Source organism: Vombatus ursinus, unplaced genomic scaffold (assembly GCF_900497805.2).
Source record: "Vombatus ursinus unplaced genomic scaffold, bare-nosed wombat genome assembly UNPS02014794.1, whole genome shotgun sequence".
Taxonomy (NCBI): domain Eukaryota; kingdom Metazoa; phylum Chordata; class Mammalia; order Diprotodontia; family Vombatidae; genus Vombatus; species Vombatus ursinus.
The window spans coordinates 27,972,731-27,999,814 of record NW_020954572.1 but is presented as its reverse complement, the minus strand read 5'-3'; the positions used below and the strand labels follow the sequence as shown (position 1 = coordinate 27,999,814).

Genomic DNA, 27,084 nt, shown 5'->3' with positions numbered 1-27,084 from the left:
AGCTGTGTGACCCTGAACAAGTCACTTAACCCTGTTTGCCTCAGTTTCCTTATCTATAAAACAAACTGGAGAAGAAAATGGTAAACTACTCTAGTATTTTTGCCAAGAAAAGCCCAAATTGGGTCACAGAGTCAAACAATTGAAACAAATGAACAACAACTTTCTGACTCCAAAAGGTAATTTTTAAAGTAGTAGTTTAAAGTCATAGATAAGTTAAAAATAAAGAGTAATTTCAACAATATGGTAATTGTCTAAATAAATATAAAACAATAAAACTTAAAATAATAGCTTTTATACTATACTTTTAAATAGTTCGCAACTTTTATTCAGAATATATTCTCTACATTCTGCTAATTAAATATCTTCACAACATCTTAATATAACAGTACTCTTTTTAAAAAAAAATTTTTTAAACTTATGGAATAAAACAAGCAGTTCCATAACACCATACAAAAAAAAAGATGATTGCACATAAAGCCACAAATTCACTATGTACAGCTTGCTACTCCTTTTAAATACACAACAGAGTTATCATGTACATTTCCTCCCCCTCCCCCATAACAGTGGTCTTTGCAGGTGATCTTCATTCCCAAACACTTGGCTAGGGCCTACCTTAATAACTGAGGTAAGTATTTTACAATAAAGGCTCCTGTCCGTTCCATAATTTACCAACTTTCTGAACATCATTTTTGTTTTTGGTTTTGGTTTTTTTTGGCTAAGCAATGGGGTCACATACAGCTAGTAAGTGTTATGTGGCTGAGGCCAGATTTGAACTCAGGTCCTCCTAAATCCAGGGCCAGTGCTCTATCCACTGCACCACCTAGCTGCCCCCCGAACAACATTTTTGATGGTCAGGCATATTCGCCACTATGGAAGTTTGTTTGGCACTCTCTAAACATTTGACAAAGACTTGGAAAAAAGACAGGATATTTCCATATTTAATTCTGTACATGAGTATATATTCTGAATGAACTAGCTGGATTAGAGTCCATTCTGTAGTATGAATGTTAACATACTCTAATTTCCTTTAAATATTGCATCCTTAAAAATTCTCTATAGAAAGATTACATATACATATGTTAAGTATATGCATATTTTTAATAAAAATACCCAATAATCTTTTCTATTTTTTGTTCAAGTAGTAAAATTTCTAAAAGAAAAGCTCATTTCATTCATTTTCATTCACATATGTGTCCATTTTTAATTCTTAATTTAATCTTTACCAAAACAGACACTGGCAATTCCTTTTCTAATCACTAAATAATACTGGGCTCTCCATGTTCTTTATATGTGAATATGCATGACGTTTCTAAAACCGCAGTAATTTACATAATAATGAGAAGCAACATCAGCTAATGGACAGAAAGCTGGTCTTAGAATCAGGAAGACCTGAGTTCAAGGTCGGCCTCTCCTCTATAATGGCTGTATGCCCCTGTGCAAGCCCCAGAACCTCCCAGTGCCCCAGACAACCCTAATGCTACAAGTTAATGAAGTGTCACAGATCTGCACTGGTTAAGTGAGTCTGCAACCAAAAATTCCCTGTACAAATGAAATCATATAGAACAAGAAGAACAGCAACAACAAATTTCAAACTTATATAAATTTACCAAGAGCTTTTCTCACAATAACTCTTCCAGGTAGATAATCTAAAATATTAATGGGAATATTTTACAGATGAGGAAGCTGAGATCTACAGAGGTTCACCTAGGTTCTCACAAATAATAAGCAGCAGAAATTTATATCGAGGCCTTCTACTCAAAAAGCAGTGCTATTTCCAAACCAGAGCGGTTCCCAATTGAAAAGGAAAAAAACCTCAGCTAATCATTTGGTTGAACTGAAACAATCTGCTATCAGAGAAGGAGTATTGAAGTCAGGAAGATATGTATTCAAATTCCACTCCTCTACTTAACAGCATATGACCCTGGACAGATCATTCAACCTCTATGTGCAGCTTTTTCCTTATCTGCAAAATGGGACTAGAAATATTTGAACTACCTATTGCATAGGAACATTTTACAAGGATTAAATTAGAAAATATATATAAAGTACACTTTGTAAAATTAAAGTACTATATTATTGGACTACATGTTTCAAATATACCCTAAATCAGCCTAACCTCTCTACATAGTTAACATTTCTGTTGACACAATGTCAAAAATGTGATTTTACTCTTTCCCCCCAAAACAGACAATGACTAAAACAATTGGATTTATCAGTTATTTTGCAAAGTATAGACTGTCAATGTGCTCTAAAAGTAGGAAAAAAAAACACAAAACTATAATCTATTAACAGGAAGGCCTAAATATTCCTCCTCTCTACCCCCAAATTTGACAGACTTATAGGAAGGTAAGTGTGTGTGCCTGTGTGTGTGTGTGTGTGTGTGAATGTATATGTAGATAGTTTCTATAACTGGAAGGTATATATGTATATATCTTTCTATAACTTCCAGATGTGCATATATGTGTGTGTGTATGTATCATCTTTAAAATATTGGCTATTCCATGTCTCCTTCCACCCCCCCATTATCTCTTGACATTGTGACAGGGAATGATGCATTAAATAGGCATCAACACATATAATTAATTGAATGATGAATTTTAAAGTTTTTATTTATTTAAAATTTAGTCACTACATAAATCTAAAGCCTAAAAAGCATGAGGAATGCAACATTGAGTTAATGAGTGGACACAAATACAAACTTTCTTTGGTTCATATAAGTCCTCAAAATACATACTTTAAACTGATCTATCAAATTAATGTTTTCTTACACATTTTCCACTCGAACTCGCTGATAGTCAGAAAGAATGGCACCAACAGATACACCATCTATTTCTTCTTTCTCCTGAAAAAAAAAAATAAAAGATAAATCATTATATGGTCTTGAACAATAATCTGGGAAACAGAAAAGTATTATGGTTTTTTTGAGGAAATTAAATGTAGACATAATAAAATATTAATCTATGTAAAGGGGTAGAAAAATTTGCTAGATATGAAAATTTTTTTAAATGTTTAAATGGCAAGTAACAAGAGTCCATTTTGCATGGAAAATGCACTGAATAAAGAGACACTTGAAAAAGGCTCTCATATAATATAATTTAAAGATTCAATGATGCTTCATGGAAATAATGAGAAGCACCGTATTTAAAAAAAAAACGGTGTCTTAGATCAATAACTTTTTGTTTGTTTTTAAATAAAGTATCAATTGTGGTGGATAAAGAAATATGATGGGCACTATTTGTCTGAATTTTATAAAAAAATTTTATATGATAAGAAGGATCTTTTTATATTCAGGAAGGAGAAATGAGAAAGATAACATCATGGATAACAAATTAGCTGACAGATAGAAAATGATGAGTTATTGTCAATAAAGCTACAACTGAACATATATCTTGGATGATTCCGCAGGGACTGGAACTCACATTTTCAATATATTTGATAACAATCTAAAGCAGAATGTAAATTCAGCAATGATTAAAGTTGCAGATGATACAAAACTAGAAGGGTTTTTTTTTTAAGGTAAAGGAAAATCAATCAAATAAATACATGAATATGGACAACTTGGGAATCTGGTAGGACTAGTCTGAGATGAGATTTAATGAAAGGAACTGTAAGATATTACACTTAGAAAAGAATAATATGCAAGCCAGGAATAAAGCGGGGTATATTATCTAGAAAATAGTTATGAAGAAAGTAACTAGGGGGTAATTATGGATAACAAACTGAATAAGAATTCACTGTACAAGAGAAGTTCCCAGTCATCCCCCTACCCTCCAAAAAAAGCCAATTCTTTCCTGGGATATGTTTACAGAAAAAAAATTAATTCAGAATAAATGATATTATTAATACTCTGACCCATCCAAATATGGGAACCTGATACTGACTTCATTACATACAAAAATACAAATAATAATTGGCACAAAATAAATGCATTAAAAAGACGTAGTAACCCTGAAACTCCTACAAGACTTGAAGAAATTAAGGTAAGTAATCAGATATACAACAGGAATTTCTGATGTCAAAAGTGTTACAGCCATTTTAAAGGTTCCTTTCCCAAAGGGTAGAAAAATATCTGTCTAAACCTCACTGGGACAAGTAAATAACTACTTAAAACACATTAGTTGTAGGAAAAGAACTGTGATTTTGATCCTTCCTTTGTTTCCATTTGTGCTTCATAAAAAGTGATTGTACTACAAGAAGTTAACAACTATCTAGTTAAAAGGTAAAATATAATATAGCATATAGTGTACTGAGCAGGGAATCAAACTAAAAGGGTAAAGTTAAGCTAATGTATGTGAATGTGCTTAGTTAACTAAAAGAACTATACAGAAATAGCTATTAGTAGAAGTAGTGGTACAATAATATTAATTTCACCACTCTAATACAACAATAGGGAAATAGAAAACATAACTGATTTTTAAAATACATTCTCTAGAAAACAAAGAAACAAAATTGTAAGTCATAGATTATCTTTTTCTAATATAAACTTATCTACTGTAAAGTGAAAGTAAATAGCCTAATTTTGATGAAAGAAGTATTAAATTATAGTTCAAATTATTCTGTTAAGACTGTATATCGTTTATGGAGAGTAAAAAGCCAGTAAAGTACTTCACAAAGGAAAATAAATTGGTCGAGATGCCAGATAAGGCAATAAAATTCTTACATCTTTATATTACATGTGTTTATGCTTCACATCCTCCCAAATTGTTACACAACACAACTTTCAATAAACTTACTACTTTAGCGGACCAGTTATCTTACGAAGTAGGTTACTCTCTCTAACAGGACAGAAAACTTTTTCATGGCTTCTCACTCTGGGTTATTCTAATCCATTTTCCCCCAAAAAATCCTTCATAGAAGATCTAGCTAGTGCATTGGCTGCCTTCCTTTAGGGCAAATGTTCTTAACTTTGTTGTATATTATGGACCCCTAGGGCAGTCTGGTTAAGCTGACTGACTCCTTCTTAAAATAATGTTTTTCAGTGCACAAAATAAAATGCAAAAGATAACAAAGGAAATGACATTGAAATAGTTATCAAAACATTTTAAAAACAAATTCATGAACCTCAGGTTAAGAACTCCTGCTCTAGAATTTTTAACTTCCTGTGGGTACTAGCATTGTAGTCCATTTGTCACTTCTCACTCTTGCTACACAACCTGTTTACTCCTTTTCTGATCATACGTTTGGCAGAATATATCTTTTATGCCAATTCCCGTGCCAACTTCATCTTCCTGAGTGACATTCTTAATTCCTCATAAAATATTTGAGACTAAGATATTGGAGTCTAAATATAATTGGGTTATCCTACTATGAATGAGCAAAAACTAAATATCATTTTAAAAATTGGTAACTTAGGGATTCTCTTCTATGAGTTTGAGTAGCTTAAAACTGGAAATACTTGATCAGTTTCTCCTGTTCATTTTAATTCCTACTTTCGACAGCAAATTCTTCTCTAAATGAGTGATTTTCTGGTATCTTAGCATCTACACTAGACAGGAAAAATAGAGAAAGCCCATGAATAAGATATACTCATGAGATTAAAGGATATTCTTCATTGGTAGAATATAGAGTGGAAAGAAAGCACAGTGCTGACGTCCTCCAAATCTACATCCAGATTGGGATGGAGGTGTAGCATCTCCCTAAAATATAGCTTCTCACATTTACTATTCCATCTAAGTACCACTTCTTTATCATAAAGTAAATATGAGGAATGCTCCCTCCTTTTCAATGGTTCCAGGAAGAAGGGAGGAAAGAGTTTTCTATCACCTCTGCTTCCAGAGCTACACTTTGGAATCTTGAAGATAGTTGCCATCTGATAAGTAGGAGACAAAAGGACTGAAATGCTCCCTCATCTATTTAAGTCTGACTAAAAAGGGAGATATGAAGAATCTCATCTATGAGGCACTGTGCTAAGGGGCCAGGTTGACACTTATTTATGAAGGTTTAATTGGAAAAGAAAGATCTTTTTGGCTAGTTGGAGGAGTTACAGGAAAAGAAAGCTAGAAGCAATAAAAACTACAAAGATATACAGGATAGTAGCCAATTGATATGATCTTGAGTCTTTCTAGGGAGTTCTTCCTTCAAATTGCCTTGTCAATGCCAAGAGGACAGTCTCAAGGGGTTTTCTCAAGTGAGAATCACAGGCCTCTGATGGAAGTTCTTTTAACATTTTCCCTTAGGATTCTACACATGCTAACGCATAGTCTATAAAGGTGGGGCAAGGAATAAACTTCCAATACACAGGGACCTACTAAAGGGAAGAAGACATTAATTATACTCTTGCAATTACAAAATACTCGGAAGCAAATATGTCCTTATAAAAATCAAAAGAGAGGTCATGGAAGTGACAAACTAGACAATACAAAATGAATCTTGGCAGTGATAGTTTAAGGTACCTGTGAGAACCAGAAAATCTGTTTTATTTTTAGCCTTTTACTGTCTTCCTCAACATTTCATTTATAAAAGTTTTGGCAGTGATCTGGCTTAGTTAGATCTCATGTAAATATCTGGCTTGCTTTTCTGGCAAATGTTCTCTGTTTTGCAAAACAGTAAATCATGATCTTCCATAATCCGCAATAGTATTTTTTAAATTAGTTTATACCCAGAACCACTACTGCCCTTAGCTGCCCTATCTGTCTGTCTGCCTGGCAAAGTAATCAGATGTTTGATGGCTGAGGTACTTATTTGGGCTCTCTCAGACTCTTCGGTGTGGTGATTATTATGCAATACCTCATCGTGGTTTTGAGATGACTATTCTTGATAGTTACGTCAGTAAAATGATGTAAACTTTGGTAGGTTCCACGAAACAGGAAAGTCTTTGAATAAGATCCTGTTGATAGGTTAAGTGTGAAGAGACACATCATTAGTAGATTGACCACTTGGTAATGAGGTCTTTGGTCATAGTAACCCCCTGAAACAAACAAAGATGCAAAATGGCCCTAATTTTTGGGCTACCAATTTCTGCACTGGCAATGATATTGGCAAAGTTTTGGGGAAAATGACAAAAGGTAATAAGAATCAAGCATTTGTAAATTATCCTAGTAAACAATTAATTTAATGGATGGTATGGTCTTTTAAACATAACATCCTTGTCCAACAAAGAATTGATACCCTACTGAAAGAACTGAAGTCAGTCAATACTGATATTCTTGAAATAAATGAAACAATAACACACAAAGAAGTTGTTGTTAAATAGGAGATAATGCAGATAATTTCTTCAAGTGTCTATAATAGCAATTAAAAATTCATGGAACACTTGGTCATTTCACCTTGTAATGTTTATAATAAGCATGTACAATGTATTTCAAACCACAAAAAGGCAAAAAATTCTACCAAATTAACTTATACATTAATACTCAGTGGCTTCATAGCAATATATCAAAAATACGCTAGTAAATAATGATTCAAGACTAAGGAATAAAGGACGTATAAGTGGCTCATCAATTATGTAGAAATCGAATGCCAACATATCATGAATATATTTTTTTAAAATCTACAATAGATACCTCCATTTTGTTTCCTCCCACTCTCTCCTTAACCTTTTATAATCCAACTTCTGATCACATCATTCCATTGAAACTGCTCTCTCCAGTTACCAAGGATCTCTTAGTTACCAAATTCAATAGCCTTTTCTCAGTCCTCCTTCTCCTTAACCTCTCTGCAGCCTTTGACACTGCTGATCACCCTCTCCTACTTGACACTCTCTTCTCTCTACTTCTCTTGGGTAACACTCTTCTGGTTTTCCTTCTACCTATTTTAATTGTTCTTTCTCTGTTTCTTTTGCTAGATCCTGTTAAAGATTACACCCTCTAACAGTAGATGTTTTTAGGGTTCTGTCCTGGGCCCTCTTGTTTTCTTCCCCTATCTTAATTTAGTGATGTCATCAATTCTCATGAATTTAATTACCACCTTTAGGCAGATAATTCTCAGATCTACCCATCCTGCCCCAAACTCTCTACTGATGTCCAATCTTACTTCTCCAACCATCTTTTAGACATCTCAGATTGGAAGTCTGGTGGACATCTTAAATTCAATATGTCCAAAATAGAATTCATTATCTTTCCCCTTAAATTCTCTCTCCCCTTCCCCCACCTACCTCTCCTATTACTGTAGAGGGTAACACCCTTCTCCCAGTCCCTCAGGCTCTCAGCCTAAAAGTCATGCAGGATTCTTCAGTCTCTCTTACTGCCCCATATTCAATGTTTCCAAGACCGTTGGCTTTTCCTTGGCAACATCTCTCAAACGTGCTCCCTTCTCTCCTCTGACATTGCCATCACTCTAGAGCAGACCCTAGTTATCTCATGACTAGATTACTGCAATAGCCTGCTGATGGATCTGCCTGCCTCAAGTTTCTTCCCACTCCAATCTAGCTTCCATTCAGACATTAAAGTGATTTTCCTAAAAAGCAGGTCTGTCATTCTCTCCTACTCAGTAAACTCCAGTGGCTTCCTATTGCCTCCAGGACCAAAGGCAAAATATTCTGTTTAGCATTCAAAGACCTTCATAAACCTAGCCCCTCCTTCTTTCCCAGTCTTCTTAAACTTTACTCTTCCACCCAAGAAACAACCCACTCTTATCTCTCATCACAGGGCATTTTCTCTGGCTGTCTCCCATACTTGGAATGCTTTCCTTTTTCTGCTCTGACTATAAAAATCCTGTATTTTATTAGAGATTTCAATATTTTCTGTCATATAGAATTTCAATCATTTATTATGAGACATTAAAATAAAAATTTGATACCATCCTAGTGAGAAAATACAACAATAAGTAATTATTTTGTTAGTAGACATACTTTTAGAGTAACTGTAATTTTCCTGAACCAACAGTAATTAACTATGGATATAAGTTAATCTGCTCATTTCCTAATTATGAAAACCTCTCAGAAAATGTAAGCATAGTTAATAATTTTTGATGGCTTGTAAAATCTGTTTTTTTAATCACACTGAAATAATTGATCAAGATATAGTACCGATTAAAAATAAATCTTGCCAAAGTTCAAATAAAATTAATATTAGTGGCATTTCTTACTTAATAATGACTAGGTCTCGAATCACTTACTACAATTATAATATATATATTTACCACTTTTAAAAAGTGTATCAGACCTATCAAGTAAAATGAAATTTTTTCAACAAACAAGACATATTGAGATCCTACTATAAGCATGGTATAGAATATTCCACCCAATTCAATTAAACTAGCATTTCTTAAGCAACTGCTATGTCCAAGGAACATGGTGGAATTAAAAAGAGTGAAGTAAAAAAGAAATTTAAAAAGAATGAATTAAAAAAGCAATTTTAAAAAATGAAAACTGTCCCTTCACTCTCTCTGATTTCTACTGCAAGAATACAGTGTGTACGTAAATATGTATATAACATGTATATAAATAAATACAAATATTTCAATCCATCTGCTCTATACATATGATCCCATAATCCTATGACATTTTTTTGGCAAGACGTAATGGAAAACATATTGGATTCGTCCTCAGAATTCATGGATCTGAATCCTGACCCTGCTCTTTACTGACTTTGAGACCTTTTACCATTGTCCACTCATCTCTGAGATACAGAGATTCTGCCCTCAAAAACTTATAATTTAATAAGAATTTAGTCTACTACAAAAAGAACCATAGATGAAAACAGAATACATTAAATTCCATGGAAGTAAAAACCAATGTGCTATATGGGGAGGTTCCAGGGAAGATGAAAAGTTGGAGTTACCTAAAGAAAGTTAACATGGCTGCATCGTCTGTTGCTCAACCACTTTACATTTTAAAAGGACAAAGAAAAGTGAAAGTGAACAAATTTTCAAATACACTATAGTATGGGTATGGATAGATGGTGCACCTGGAATATATCTTGAGGTTTTAAAGGACAGCAAGCTCATTATGGTGCAATACTATGGTATGGACAAAAGAGCTAGTGGGATTTTAAGCTTGACTAAGGAAGACATGATATCCAGGCTTTGGAAAGTGATCATAGGACAAATTATTCCTTTTAAGACCAGATAAGCAAGTGTCTTTAAGCATCTGAGTTTTTGTGAATCAGTCTCTTATGCTTTTGTGTGATGGGCTCCTCAGTCTTCATTGTTGGCTTATTACCCATATCATGTACTAACTGTAGGTGCTCTCCATCAGCTCCAATAGGTTTAATTATGATTTCTATGAATATGTCTTCCAAATGTGTATGTTGACCAGTAGTCTCTCTCCTGAGCATCAGTCCCAAATCACCAACAGCCTCCTGGACTTTCAGACTGCATGTTCTGGAGACTCTCAAACTCAACATGTCCAAAACAGAATTCACTATCTTCTCCCCCAAACTTGCCCCTCTTCAAACTTCTGTATTTCTACTGAAGGTATCACCATTTTTTTCCTGTTTCCTAGATGTGTAATATCAATGTTATCCTTGACACCTGACTCTCAGTCACTCCACATATCTAATCAGTTTCCAAATCTTTCTGTTCCTATCTCTACAACATCTCTCACATCACACTGTGATTCACTGCTGCTGGCTTAGTCATCATCATCTCTCATTTAGACTTTTGCAATGGCCACCTAACTGGTCTTCCTGCCTCAAGCCTCCCCACTCCAATCCATCTTTCATACATCTGCCAAAGGGATTTTCCTGAAAAGAAGATCTGATCACATCATTCCCATACACTGATCCACTTGCTGCCTATTGTCTGTAGGACAGAATATAAACTCTTCTATTTGGTTTTTAAAGACCTTCAAAATCTGCCGTCAACCTATCATTCCAGTCTCATTATACATTACTCCCCTTCCATACTCTGTGATCACACCAAACTGACCTTCTCACAATTCCTCACGCTGAACAACTCTACCTCTAGTTTTCCTGTCCATGTGGTGGCCATTTCCCCTACCTGACATACACTCCCTCCTCACCACTGCTTCACAGAAGCTATCTCTTCCTTCAATATGCAATTTGATCACCATATTCTATAAGCCTTTCCTGATCTCCTAAGTTGTTAGTGCCCTCCAACCTAACCATTTTTACTTATCTTGTTGTTTTGCAACATATATTAATCTTGAATATACTTAGATATGTACAGGGTGTCTTTCCTAAAACTATAAGCTCTTGAAGAGTAGGGATTATTTCATTCTTTGTATTTGTGTGCCCACAGAAAAGCATAGTGCATAGAAGGAAAGAAACAAGCATTTATTAAGTGCCTACTAAGCCAGGCACTGTGCTAATAAGAGCTTTACAAATATTATCTCATTTGAGAAATATTTACACTTCCAAAAATGCACTGTATTTGCACTGTGTTTGATCCTCACAACAACCCTGGAAAATAGGTGTTATTATTACCCCCAGTTTTACAGTTGAGGAAACTCAGGCATACAGAGGTTAAAGTATTGTATTCAGTTCAAGAAGTCTTATTTTCCATGGAAATGGACAAGCTAGAGAGCACTGAGAGGAGGGCAAACAAGATAGTTAAGTGTCTCAAGATTATGTTGATTATTTTGGCTTAAAGTCAGGAGAAAAAAGGTTTAGAGGGAAAATGGGAACTGTCTTCAAATATCTGAAGGAATATCATGTGGAAGAGATACTCTGCTTGACCCCAGATGACAGATTAATATAAGAGGCATGGGTGGAAGATACAAAGAAGCTGGTTTAAACTTAATAAAAAAAATAAAAAGTCCTACCTCTGACTGATACTGGCTATATGAACCTGCCCAAATCTCTCAGAGTCCCAAACAACAATCTAAGACTCTAAATTGCTGATCTGAATGGGTAAAAAAAAAGATTCACCAGGAATCTTCTACACCAGCGAAATCAAAGGTAGGGACCAAACTTAAAACCAAAAGCAAGGAAAAACTGCCCCAAAATCAAAGCCATACAAAAGAATAAAGGGACCCTTCAGGAGGTGGTGTGTTGCCTTTTGAAGGTCTTCAAGCAAAAATCAGATGATAACTTTTTAATTATGATTTAACTGAATCCAAGTTCACATATGAGGTCTCTTCAAATTCTGAAATTCTATTAGCTTGTAAATAAGGACAAATTCCCCACCCCATATCTGGAATGTTGTGCTCTCTCACATCCATCTCTAAGTTTACCCTAACTTCCTTCAAGACTCAACATAAATCCAACTTTCTGAAAGAGATCTTTCCTGGTTCCCCCCCAGAGTCTTCACCTCTCCAATTACCTTCCATCTACTCTATATGTATCTTCTGTTTATCTTGCTATTTGCCTTTTGTTTCCCCATTAGACAATAAGCTCCTTGAGGGCAGGGATTGCTTCTCCCTTTCTCTGCATGCTCAGCACTGTGTGTGGCACACAGGAAGCCTTCTATGAGTGCTTGCTGATTGACTTTCTGTTCTGGAAGAAGAGTAGCAAGAAAAGAGCAGAACAGAGTTAGACTCTCCCAATAAATCCTAAAGTCAACAAAAAATTATTTTTTAGCTATAGTAGTGCAATCCCAAAGAAACAAGAAATGCTTGAGATATGTAAAAAACAAACAAACAAACAAAAGAGGCAACTGAAAACACCTCCACTCAATGTCAAGTATCCTGAAAAAGCTGCAGAGATCTGAGTAACCCTCCAGTTTCTTCACCAATGTCCAGGGCATCCTGTGTGACCAATTGGCCAGACCTTTGTTGTTCATGGCTTCTACTCCTCCTTCCTTATAGCAATGACCCAATCTGAAACCATCCTCTGTTGAGCAGCTGTGGTAAGACAGTAGTTTTCTACTACTAATCTTGCCCCCCACACATAACCCCTAACTCGACTTTCTTTGGACTCAACTTCCTCAGTGACTTCCCTGGTGCAGCTTCCTCTCTCCATGAAACTTGACTGGCTTCTGTGATGCAGGGCCTGGCCTAGAGCCAATAAAATGCTCAAGCCATGCAGACTCTTTGCCTCGCAGACTTGGAAGGTTCTCAAGACCATTCCAGAAATGTCCTCATCTCAAGGAGGGCCCAACCAGAGAAGCCAAGCGCCACTGTATCCTTTTGCATATCATTACTTTGTTAGGGCAAAGTAAACCTCCTTTGTTAAATGTTCAATGACTCACAAGAGCCTCATTTTATCACAACATCAAACCTGAACAAAGAGGGTGATGGCTTTTTCGGAGGAACATTTCTACCAGCAGGAGATTGAATTTGGCTCATTCTTACTTAGTAGAATGCTGCTGAATTTTTGTTCAATATTTGACTTGTTTTCACACTTCTCTGTTTTTAAGAAGCTAACTCTTCTACATGAAAGACTGTTTACTTCTCCTAGGACTTGCAAGAATGTCACCATCTCCATACTGACTGGATCATGGATCTCTATGCTAAAGATTTCATGACACTGCAGAAGCTCCCAAGTCTCCTTAAGGAGATTTCCTACTACATCTGACAGTCTCAGCAGGCAGGGACCAGAGATGGCCTCATGGCTCATATAGTGGTTATGCTGGGGAAGAGTCCAAGGAACAAGGTGGGAAAAGATAAAGGGACTCTCTGTGCCCAGAGTCCTCCTGATCTTGTATGGAAAGTTCTCTGTTTGACCATCTGCAGGGTCCTACTCAGAGGGATTATATTGGAAGGTGCTAAAGGAGGCTGCCCATGGTTAAAGAAATCTTGAAAGCCATCATTCCTTGGATTTTACTGACTGCTGTGTAAATTGGACTGCCAGCTTAGTGAGAATGAAAGTAAACTGGGTTGGCTCATTCAGCAGCTAGGGACAGAGTCTGGGCTTTCAGGGACCTTGCAATATAAACCAAGTTGAGCTAATGGTAGTACAAGTGAAGAAATTTCTCCTGATTAGGTGGAGAGTGAGGGGCCCACACAATTGTCTCTGATCCAGAGGCTTCTAGTTCCTGCTGAGATAGAAGCCAGTAGGATGAAGAAGAGGAGCAGACTTGGGGCTAGAGACTGCGGAATTCCCACAGGTGGTTAGGAAGCTCCAGGCTTATCCAATCACTGCTCTGGGGGGGAACGACAATGACTCCTAGCACTGAGGGAACAAGCTGTGAGCTGACCCATCTCCACTAAAGAGCATTGATGGTTGCTGGAGAAATTCAAATAGAAATCTGAAGAGTGTCCAGAAAAATGGCTTCTGAGGGTGTGGTCTGTCAGAGTCAGTACTGAAAGCTTCTCTGCTTTAGGCTTGCATCATCTGGGATAACTCTCCAAAGAGAGCCAAATAAAGGTGTTAGAGCATATGTTCTTGGTCCCAGGAGGCTGGGATGGGGAATTATTTGCACCGGGCCGTCTAAAGATAAATTCCTCTGGCAGTCAGCTTGCAGATGGGGATTTGCAAGTGAGGGAGTGAAGCTTCTAAGGGAAATGAGTTTGCTAAATCAAATTTATTTGCCTCCCACCCCCCTGACCTGTCACACTCTATGCTCAACCTGTCTAGGGGCAACTAGATCCTGCCTTCTGGGTGGAGTCCCACAAGAATGGCTTTAGACTTTAGTTATGGATCTTCCTCAGCCTGCAACAATACATGTGTGGGCTAATCAACTGGTGAAATTTGAGACAGATGTTGGGACGGTTGTGGATTGGGTAAACACTGATGTCAGTGCAAAAAGTCATTCTGGGAATGGAGAAAAAAGTCACAGATCCCATTGCCACCATCTCTGCTTGCTTAGATGGGCAGAGGGGGATGACACCATCCTCAGGAGGGGGCTTTGGGTGTAACTCCTGAAACATGGGATTGTGATTGATATGCCCATGGATATGCTTAGAAATTAAGCACCTGGGCACTAGGGTCCCTTCAGCTCAACCAAGCCTGAGATATCCTCCAAAACCCCTGCCCCATTTGGATCATTCAAGAGAGGCTACCGAGGGCAGTCTATGGAGGACAAGGGGTACTATGTGCTCTGTGTTTGTGCCCCCATTTTCAGCAATCTCTAGGCATGTTACTGTGTAGGGTAAAATAGAATTTGACCTTTGTTACCTGAACCATCCCATGTAGTTAACACAACACAACGTTGGGTCCCCATAGGGCTGAAAGTTATTTCTTCTCTAGTGATGGAGAAGAAGCTAGAGTATTTCCTTATATCAGATCCCTTTACAACAACCCTGTGTTATCTGTGGGGAAGGCAAATGGTACTTGGCAGTTTACAATGCACTAAAGGGAGCTGAACAAAGTCATCAGGCCTATCTCTACAGCTCTACCTAATCTCATCAATGTAGGAAGGCAGCACAGGCCCAGGGTAAGTAGTATGGCACTATCAACTTTGACGATGCTTTTTTTTTTTTTCTTTTCTCTATTTCTGTGGCTGAAACTAGTCAGGAATGGCTTGCTGTCACCTGTAAAGGAGTCCAATATACCTTCACAGTCTTTCCCCAGGATTATCTGATCTCTCCTTCATACTGCCACATTACAATGGGCAGAGACCTAAAAGAAGCCTCCTTTCCAGAGGACACGGGTGAACAACACTGTAGGATGACATGTTGACCAGACCAGATGAGGCCACATTCACAGAGACCCTAAATCAGATAGATGATGGCCTATAAGAGAGACAAGGGGTGGGAAATCAACCCTAAGAAAGTCTAGCCTGCTCAGTCAAGTGTTGAGGAATACAGTGGGCAGAAAAGCCCACGAGTCCACACACAGTCTAGAATACTAATACTTGCATCCCCACAACCTAAGAAGAAAGTCCAGAGACTTACTGGACTCTTTAGATTTTGCAAAATGTGCATTCCCCATTGTGATATCCTGATGACCCCCATTTACCAAATCACTTGCAAGTCAGTGTCTTTCAACCAGGGCCTAGAACCAGTAACCATGAAAGATGGAAAGCAGACTGGCCAGCAGTCTCTCTCTTTGAGCCCTTATGATTTCACAAGGTCCATATTTCTGAAAGTCTCTGTCCATAAAGAGCAGGCTGGATGGAGCCTTTGGAAGCATCAAAGAGTGGTCAGAATAAGTCACTGTTAGGCACCTGGAGTTCCAAGCTCTCCAGAGTAGCTACGTGCTATAATGCTTTTGAAAAGAAGCTGCTTGTCTCTTACTGGGTCCCAGTTGCCACTGAGCAGATGACACAGGGTCATACAATCACCTTTTGTTCAAAGTTGCCTATTACAGGCTGGGTGATTCTAGATAGTTCCTCTAATAAGATGGAGGTTTCTATTGCTAAATGGAAACTGTACCTTATAAATCATGCTTGCATGGGTCCCTCTGGTGTTAGTGCTCTTCACAAACAGGTAATGACTACACTAGGGACTGAGTCCTACAGTACAAACTCTGAAACCCTGCCTCCTCTGCTAACTCAATGGGTACCCGCTTATAATGACCTGGCTCCTGAGGAATGCCATTTTGCCTGATTATCTGATGGTTCCATATACTACAAGAAAGGTATGTACAAATGGACTTCAATACCAGTAATCTGGTAACAGGAGATACTTAGGGAGTAGGAGTACTAGAAAATCTTTTTAGTTGGCTGAGCTCTAGGATGCATGGCTGGCATGTGAGAGAGCCTGGCATCAGGGCAGAGAAAATCTTCACCTATATCAGTTCAATAGTTATGGGTCTGGCCAAGGGGCCTGAAGAGTACAGGGCTAGACAATCAAAGGCTTCCCATTTTGCAATCAATACCAGGGGAGGAATTTCGCTGATGTTTCCCACTGCATACAGTTGTTTACAGGGCATGTCAGAATTCATCAGAGACATATGCTTAAAAAAAAACAAAACAAAACCCAGGCTGGAGTTGTTATAAATATAGCAGAGATAGGGGAGTGGGAACAGTGTCAATTTGGAAATTCAGCTGGTGATACCATGCAGTGCTGGGCACAGGACTCTATGATCCTGCTCCCTAAGAACAACATAGCTATTCCTAGTTCAAGTGGCCCTCAACCTGTCTCCAACTAGTGAAATGGAACTCTCCCAATTTAAGGTTTATCAACAGTTGCATCATTATGTATCTGACTGTCCACATAAGGTATCTGACCTCCCACAAGTCATTTCCATGACAAATCAATGCTACCCTGGAAAGTGAAAGACTCTCTCGACCGAAGGTTTTTTAGATCCACTCTCCAGGAATATTTACTTGATAAGAATGAACTGTTTTTGCTCTGGCTGATTCTCTCTGGCTCTTCCTTAGCCTCAAGGTCCTTCCCTTCTCAAAGGGCTCCATACACCCTGCCAAAGTAGCTCAGGTCCCCCTCAATTGGCAAACTTCCTTTCCTTTGGAAACACCTTCCCAGAAAAGACTTGGGGGAACCAAGGGATAGTACTGTTGGGAGGAGGAGATCCCTTTATTGACTTGATGGTTATTCTGAATCAATGGATGGGGGTAAGGAAGAGTGGAAGAAGGGCCCAGTTTATCAGTCTAAGCACATTTTTGTTTTTTGGTTTTTTTTTGTCTCTCTCCTTTTTTTTCCCCTTAATACTACCCATGACAGAAGGACTGATGAGTTATTTAAATGCTGGAAGGTCCTCTAGAACAGGGCTTTTTAAACGTTTTCCGCTCACAACCCCTTCAGCACTTCTTAAACCGTGGGTCTCGACCCCATAGTTTAAGAAAGGCTACTAGGAGACCATTAGGATCTTGCCACTCAGGGGTGGTATGTGTTAGGACAGCAGTTCCTGACACAACTTGCTTCTCAAAAACAACTTCCCACACAAATTCCTTTGGCTTCAGCTTCCTTGGTGCAACATTCTCCTCACCCATCCCCCCAAATCTAATTGGTTCCAACTTCTCTGACACAGTTTCCTGGCCTAGCCCAAGCCATGTGGCCTCTGTGCCTCCCAGACTTGGTGGGTGCCAGTGACCAGGCAAGTTGGCTATACCCTGAGGCATCAGTGACCAGACACTTTTCCAAATGGGGACAAAAGCAGCCATATTCAGAGAAACTAAGTGTCTCTGTATCCTGGTTGTAACATACTATCTGTGTTAGGGCAAAGTAAACCTCTTTTGTTAAATGTTCAATGTCTCATTAATGACTAATTTCATCCCAACATCAAACCTGACCTAAAAGGCTTCACAGCTTCACCTACAACAGGGGCTATAAACACAGGTGGGATCACACTCATGGAATTTCCATATAGTAAACACACAGCCAATAACATGGGGAGAGCTTTGAAGTAACCCCATCCCAGCAGTCTGGCCAAGAAGAAAACCAAGGCAATGGAAGAAACAGGGGCCAAATGGTACAGAACCCTGATAGAATCTAACTGATCAGAAGAGAAGATGTAGAAGGCAAAAGAGAAAGGTTGGGGAAAAGATCTGACATGAAGAAGGAAATAACTGCAGCTAGATTCACAAAAAAGGAAAAAAATAAATAAACTAGAAAATGAAATAACAAAATGAATAAATATTATGCAGTGATGGAAAGCAAACTGAAAACCTCCAATGAAAAAGAAAACAAAACCAATGCCAGGGGTGCCTGAGAAATTGTCTAACAACCCAGCAATAGCACTTCTAGGGCTATATCCCAAAGATATCATACAAATGGGAAAAGGACCCACATTGTACAAAAATATTTATAGCAACTCTTTTTGTGGTGGCAAAGAATTGGAAATTGAGAGGATGCCCATCAATTGGGGAATTGCTGAACAAGTCGTGGTATATGAATGTAATAGAATACTATTATGCTATAAGAAATGATGAGTAGGCAGACTTCAGAAAAACCTGGAAAGATCTGTATGGACTGATGCTGAGAGAAGTGAGCAGAACCAGGGGAACGCTACACACAGTAACAGCCACATTGTGCAACGACTAACATTGATAGACTTAGCCCTTCTCAGCAATGCAAGGATCTAAGACATCTCCAAAGGTCACATGATTGAAAATCCTATCCACATATGAAGAAAGAACTATGGAGTTTGAATGCAGATCAAAGCATACTACCTGCTATTTTTTTCTTCTGTTTTGTTTTGTTTTCTCTTTCTTGTAGTTTCTCCTATTGGTTCTAATTCTTCCTTAGAACATCACTAATGTGAAAATATGTTTAATAGGAATGTATCTGTATAGCCTACATCAGATTGCACATCATCTTGGGGAGGGAGGTGGGAAGGGAGGGAGAGAAAAATTTAAAACTCAAAAGCTTATGGAAGTGATTGTTGATAAATAAAAATTAATTAATTAAAAAAAGAAATTGTCTAACAACAAAAAACTAGAATAGTTCAAAAGAATTTTTTAAAAAGCAATCATGGTAGCAAGAAAAAAGAAATAAAATGGAAAATGAAGCTGAAATTAAGAGCAGAAATTAGACTTTTCAAAAAAGAAATCAATAAAACAAATAGGAAAACAGACAATTAAGAAGGCTGAAAGAGTACTATGCCAAAATAGAGAAATGCCAGAATAGTAAATCTGGAAATAAAAAATATAGATGTAGAAGGAAATACAGCAAAACAGAGTCAAAAGACTGAGCATCAGCAGAGAAACATATGAGCTTTTACAGAAGCCAAAGCGACTAACATGAACAACATGGGTGTGCAACAAAACAAAGAACTTAAAATAGGATTACTACACTCCTTAAAGTGTAAATCACTCACATCAACAAAAGCAAAAAACAAACAAAAAATTAAAACTCAATCTCGTAAAAACAAATCAATTAAGCCATAAATGAATGAAGACAAAATAACCTCTGGTTCAGGAAGAATTATAAGTTAATTCTATAAAACATGTAAAGGGCAATTTAATTATTGTCATAAAAAAATCATTCTGTTTTGAGAAAGGCAGGAGGAGATGGGGACTTCTGTAAAGACAGCATTATGAAAGACCCTAGGGAGTTCTGACTATTCACAAAGAAAGCAGTAAAATTAAAAAACATGCCAGAAAGAACAATGATACATAAAACCAAAAAGAAATGGGTAAAAGTTCCTCCATCCACTCTAGTACTACACAAAAAGGCTGCAAGAACTTTTGAGAATCTATGAGGGGATACCAGTCAGGGGAGTCACAAGCCACAAAGCACAGGCAGATTGTTGCACAGCCACCGCTAGAGAAAGGACCAAAACAGCGCTCAGGCAGTACAGAGTCTAGGCAGCCTGGAACCACTGTGTGAGATAGAGCCAATACAGCACTTAGGGAGCAGCACCGATGAAAACTGCCCTCCCTGGAACCATAGTAGGAGATAGCACCATACCTACCTAGCAAGATAACAGCTATGTTTCAAAAGACCTGCTACCAGCAAAATTAATAACATCAGGACCTGTCAGGACCAAAGAAAGGGATAAAGCCAACTCCCAGTTCAGAGAGAGGGAAAAAAAAAAAAAGACAGAAGAAGGACCAAAGCCAAAATCAGAGTCAAGGCACCTAGAGACCGAACCATAAACCAAGGACCTTTGATGATGGCAGATTTGAGTCATAGGTACTGTATCCAAAATTACAGGGGAAGCAGAATCCAAACCAAAGAGGAAACAAGACCACCCCATTCAAGAGTCAGAGGATCTGAGAGAACCCAAAAGGTTCAGCACTATGAATCTTATCCAGGAGGGAGTGAACCACAGAAGGTAAAGGCCCAAACAGGAAACAAAGTAACTCAGGGCCGCTCCACCTGAAAATGCAAAAGAGAATGGAGCCTAAATTGAAATGAAGCCTCAATTAAGGAACTTAAATTTGAGAAATGAGGAAATCAAAGAAAATATCAAACAGTATAAAAAATTATTGAAAAGCTAAAGATTCTCTCCAAAGTAGAAAGTAACTCCATAACAACTACAAGGAGAGACTAAAATGAAAAAATTAATGAAAAAGTAAAATTTTCCACAAGAACTATAGAAACAGCTAGAAGAAATGAAGCAAGAAATAATCATTAAATAAAAATTTGGAAAGAAGAAATTGGAAAGAGAATAAACACCTTAAAATAGAAAGCAGTAAATCTTATCCAAGAGATGGATACCCTGAAAACAAGAATAAACCAAAAAGAACCACTAAAGTAGTACCCATTTACTGGGAAATGGTTAAACAAAATATAGCATATAAATATAATGAAATATTATTGCACTGTAAAAAATTGTAAAAAGGAGTTTCAGAGAAACCTTGCAAAACCTGTGTAAAATGATGTAGAGTGAAGTGAGTGGAACTAGGACAATTTATACAATGACACCAACACTAAAAAGAAAAACAATTTTGAAATATTTGAAAATCAATGCCATGACAAACACTATTCCAAAGGACTAAAAATGAAGCATGCTACCCACCTCTTGACATAAAGGTAACGGACTCCAGATGCAGAATGAGGCATAAAATTTAGGGGTATTGTCAATGAAGGAATTTGATCTGCTTCATTATGCATATTTGTTGTGAGGCTGTCATTTATTTTTTATTCAGATGAGCAGAGGGAAAATAAATACCTGATCACTGAAAAAATTTAACAAACTTTTTTTAAAAAGCATACTTCCACCTGCTCATACTCTCCCATCCCAATGATTCTGAATCCCTTTCTGCTTGTATACAAACCCATTCCTCATACCCAACTGCCCTTTCCCTGACTTCCAGACTCCTTATCTGTGCTGGCTCCACCAGTGTCCCACCAACATCTCCCTCCACTGTGTTCTCTGGAATGATGCTCAATAATTAACAAACTTGCTTTCATCTTAACTCTTTTCCTTTCTTACTCTTTCCATCTTATGACACACATTAAGACCTGGCTCTCTCTTAATGTCACTATATCCTGACAGCTAAAGTTAACAAGACAAATTAAAGATAAAATGTCCCTTTTACAGATAAAACTAGGGTTTGCTATTTCTAGAGAATAAAAAACATTAAGCCTAAATTTATCAATAATATTCTTCTCTTTTAAAAATGCCTCAGAGACAGCTAGGTGGTGCAGCGGATAGATACCAGCCCTTGAGTCTGGAGGACCTGAGTTCAAATCCGGCCTCAGACACTTCACACTTATTAGCTGCATGACCTTGGGCAAGTCACTTAGCCCCATTGCCTAGCAAAAAACAAACAAACAAAAAAATGCCTCAGTATCTAGCATTATTCTGTTAACAAAATCCAATCTTTTGAGGAAAAAAATTATTTCCTGAATTTAAAATGTTTTTCAGTGAAAGTCATTCCAACATTCCTAATATGATTCATTCATCAAGGACGTACACTTGCATTATAGCTCTGAGTAGAAATATTTGGATTTCTGGCAACATTTCATATTATTAAATAAAAATCATTTATGAAATGTTCTAGGGACTCAATAATCATGCAAAAAAATTTACATGAGCACTGAATTCTTTTTCCTTAAACCTCTCAATTCCTTGTATTGGTTAGTGTCATACACATGTGAACTAAAAGTACATACAGAACATTATATTACTTAATCTGCGATTTCAATGACACTGAAAATTAGGATTTTAAAGTGCTGCATTGAGGAGCTTGATTCAAAGGTCGGATTTTTGTTTATTTAAGAGGGTTCGATTTCACCAATGTCAAAGAATTTTTAAATGGGAAGAGATCACCATCTGGAGTTCTCTGATTAAACAGTGAGCTCATGACACTTAGAGTATTAGGTCACTGATTAACAACGTTATTATCACACTTTGTGGGCTGTTTTCAATTAAGTAGAGAAAAAAGTTCCTATAGATGATAACTAAATTACACAAGATTGTAATTTTTGCCAATTATTTTCATTTCAAAGTAATTGTATATACTTTCTACTTCAGAGACTACACCTGTGTTGCAATAATAGGATGGATTCATCAGAAACACAGTCTACCCTACATGTTATAGAATTAAATAAAAGTCAAGAACTATAGTATTTTTTATCTTTAGTCTCCCAAGAATATTCTTCTTTGCTAATAAGATAAGCTGACATTTTGCAGGCGTCTGGAGAGCCCTTTTTCAAAAATAAAATATATAACTCAACAGCACAAACCTTGTCAGCTAAATAAAGCAACATTCAAGAAGTATTCATCTCTAAGCAGCTGGTTTGACAGCAGCTTTTTAATTTGTTTAGAAGTGTTTCCAGAACACATTTTCCAAATTCCTATGGAAACTTCCTTTTCCATTTTCTTAAAAGAACATTTTAAAATGCAATATGTCTGCATCTTTAACACAGTAAGTAGATTTATAATTCTAAAAACTACATTTAAACAAGTAACATCTATGCCAGACTATCTAATGGCCAGAAAATATGTATTTGAGATCAAGGTACTATGTGGGAAAAAAATCTTTAATAATATTTGAATTTAAATGGCATCTTTGTTTCATAAAATTCAGTTCCTTAATATAGCCAGTGTTTTATGTTGGGTGATACAAAAGTCTTCTTCTCAATCTTCTAATCTTCAATCTTTGTCTTTCTACAGGTTTTCAAATTGTTGACTGAAGTTATCTTCTTTCTCAACTTTTTTTATTCCTACAGATTCCATTTTTAGTCCTTTAGTCTCCCTATATTCTATTCCTCAATAATTTTAAACATTTTCAGGGCTTCAACTATCATGACCAAATCTGCATATCTGTTAGAATATTTGTTGTCCTCCAACCTACCCCTTTAACATTTATATACTTTTACTAATTCTATTCCCTTTGGATGGAATGTCCTCCTATCCATTTTTCTGGTATGATCATACCGATTTTTGAAAGCTTAGCTCAAAGGTCATTTCCTCCTGATCCAGGAAGAACAGATTATTTCTTCCTCTGAACTCCTGTAACAACTCATTGTTGTGGCACTTACTTTGTTAAAAATTATTTGTGTCCCCATCTTCAATTTTTAAAAAAATATAAGGGGCAGCTAGGTGGCACAGTGGATAAAGGACGGGCCCTGGATTCAGTAGGAGCTGAGTTCAAATCTGGCCTCAGACACATAACACTTACTAGCTGTGTGACCCTGGGCAAGTCACTTACCCCCATTGCCTAACCAAAAAAAAAAAAAAAGTATTAAGTGAATACTATGCACAAAGCATTACACTGGGCAATGAGATTACCAAAACAAAAATCAAAGTCCCTACTATCAAGGTATATAGGAGCTTAAATTCACATAAGTAAATATAAAGCAAATATAAAATAACACAAAGTAATTTCATAACAACTAACAACTGTAATATTTAATTTCCTGTATCCTAGTGGAATAATATGTATGGGCTAGCCGTTTGTTGTGATTTAGTTTTATTACAACTTTTTTTTTAAGTTTCAGAATGCCTTGTTATGTTCTATAATTTGAAGACATTTTTCAAAAACGAAAATTTAGTCATAAAACAGCAAAAGTAAAACACTCAATTACGTCAGCCTTATTAACATCTTTTTTAATCATACCTTTAAGTTCAGTGGATTCAGACATTGTCATTTAAAAGAGGTAAGAATTCAGAAACACCACCCTTTAAAGAAACAAGGCCCTTATTCTTATTCACTGTAGATCGAATTTGGAAAGTATTAGTAGAGGTACTTTGGTTCATCATAGCTGATAGGAATACTTGGAGAAGCAATGTACCAACGTACCAAGATTTTAAATGATAGTGGACTTTTCAGAACCTTTAATTCATCCTCAGGAGAAATACAAAAGTTGAAGATCTTTATGTTCCCAAATCCCATCTTAAAATATGCTTAATTAATAAGTGTTAAGTACCTAATTCAACAAGGCAAGAGTTGGGTCATTATTATAACATTTCTGTAAGGTAAAAGGAGAGAAAGCAACAGTTCCAGCATCAATAATATATAAGCTGAAGCAAAAGCAAATGAAGGGACTTATACAATTTCACACAGCAAATCAGGGGTAAAGCCATAAACAAAAACCAAGTCTTTTCAATGTTCTTTCCAATAAACCAAATAAATCCTTCATCCTTATTCAAAAACAAAAGTGAAGAAAACAAAATCCATGAAATTAAAAACATACTCAAATAGATCTGGGTATTCCCTCCAACAATACAGACTGTAACCTATCTGTGACTGCCCAATCTAGGTGACTCTCATCCAAGTCTTTCCACACACTGATCACTGGAATTCTACCCTTTTGTCATGGCAAAAAGAGTCCACTGTGGAATAACCTAACATCCTCATTGAAGATGCCCTAAATGGGTATGAAAATTATTCTCATAAAAATCTTAGGTAACTTCTTACTAAGATGACAAAGGATCATGGAAAAGCCCAGCTCTACTACATAAACTCCAACAAAGAGCTGAAATTGTACCCAGACAAATGATAAATTAGAAAAGAAGTGAAAATAAGCTCAATCATTTAATGCAGAAGTACAGAAAAAGTCAGAGGGATGCTGGTAGAAAGGTAAAACTAGGTAAAACAGTGTCAATATAAGTAAACACAGAAACCGTGGAGAAAGGGAGAAGAGTGGTGCTAGGGAAACCCACAAGAACTCTAGTAATTGGGCCTGAAGCCATCAGATGGAGGGAGAAGAGGACAGCCAGTTCAGACTCCTTGCAATGGTATCATAAGCCAGGGCCAGTTCAGATAAATGTTCTGCAGAGGCCAGAGAAACTTGTACAAACTCCAATAACAGTCTCACTATGCTTATTGTTTGTTCACTATAAAACAATGATTTATCTGATAGAGCAAAACAACTTCCTTCTAATACGGGATCTTGCATGTGTATATAAAAGTTATATAAGATTCTTTGAAAGATACTTCAATAGAGATAATGATTGTACAGCTCTCTGATTATTACTATCCGACAAACTCCAAACTTGTGTCCAGCAGACACAAGAACCGGAGAGGACAAATAAAAACCTCCACAAAAGGATGTTTTCTGCCTTTTTTTGGCAAACTCGACCCCTCCCCCACCCCACTCTCAAACTTAGCATAGTGTCTAGTACACAGTAGGCACTTAATAAATGCTGATGGACAATTAATATAAGCAAATCCTAATCTTCTCTACTGAATTAATCAATCAATCAGAGGCATTAGCCAAGTGTGAACAACATACTTATGTTTGAAAATACTTAAATATTTTGAATAAAATGAAGGGATGACATAAGTGATGTACTAATTCTGATTAAGGAGACTTGGTCTCTCTTGCATCTTGTAAAAAATAGCAAGGTGGTTCAGAATCCCAGCATTCAAACCAAAGGAGAAAGCAATACAGACCAGACCTTCAAAAGAAATCACCCAGGGAAAATGAGCATGATCTTTCAGGGGAGGAGATGGATGTTCAACGAAATAGGGGACTTCCATACCTTCCTGATGAAAAGACCAGAGCTCAACAGAAAATTTGATCTTCAAATATAAGATTCAAGAGAGACATAAAAAGGTAAACGAGACAGAAAGAAACAACATGTTATTAATAAGGGCAAACTGTTTACATCCCTACAAGGGAAGATGACACTTGTAACTCTTGAGAACTGTACTGTTATTACACCATGTTAAAGGGATACACATAAATGGGATGGGTATAAATTGACTTTGATGTAATGAAAAAAATCTAATCAAGTGGGTTAAATGGATCCAAGTAAGTGAATTAATCTGATCTAACTAAGAAAATGTACAGAGAGAAAAGGAAAGGAGGAGGCAGACAAGGGTAAATTACATCACAGGAAAAGGCACAAAAACCTATTCCAGCTGAGGGAAAGAAGGTTGTTTGAACCTTACTCTCATCAGATTTGGCTCAAGAAGGGAATAACATAATCAGTTATGTATAGAAATCTAACACGCCCTATAGGCAGTAGGAGGGAAAAGAGGAAAGAAAAGGGAGGGGGATAGAAGGGAGGAATGAAGAAGTAAGAGTAAAGGGGAAGAAAAGGAAGGGAGGTGGCAGTCAAAAGCAAAACATTAGTGAGAAAAGAAAAGGAGAAAGAAAAGCATAAACAAGGGGGGAAAAGGATGGAGAGAAAGATAGATAGTAATCATAACTGTAAATGTGATAGATGAATGTAATGGAAGACTATTGTGCTATAAGAAATGATGAACAGGCAGACTTCAGAAAAACCTGGAAAGACTTGTATGGACTGATGCTGAGAGAAGTGAGCAGAACCAGGGGAACGCTGTACACAGTAACAGCCACATTGTGCAATGAGTAATATTGATAAACTTAACCCTTCTCAGCAATACAAAGATCTAAGACATCTCCAAAAGCCTCATGATGGAAAATGCCAAAGAAAGAACTATGGAGTTTAAATACAGATTGAAGCATACTATTTGCTATTTTTTTTTCTGTTGTGTTTTGTTTCCTCTGGTGGTTCCTCCTATTAGTTCTAATTCTTCCTTAGAACACCACTAATGTGAAAATATGTTTAATAGAAATGTATATGTATAGCC

At 37.0% G+C, this 27,084-nt stretch overlaps 1 protein-coding gene across 2 annotated transcripts in view; it reads right to left on the bottom strand.

Moving 5' to 3' along the window:
- The window catches only part of DPH6 (diphthamine biosynthesis 6), a 464,350-nt gene that overhangs the window by 343,126 nt on the left and 94,140 nt on the right, over positions 1–27,084 (bottom strand). For both annotated transcript variants that reach the window (XM_027870019.1, XM_027870020.1), the window contains exon 4: positions 2,769–2,842. In XM_027870019.1, the coding sequence (XP_027725820.1) occupies positions 2,769–2,842 (74 nt within the window). The remainder of the gene's footprint in view (positions 1–2,768; positions 2,843–27,084) is intronic.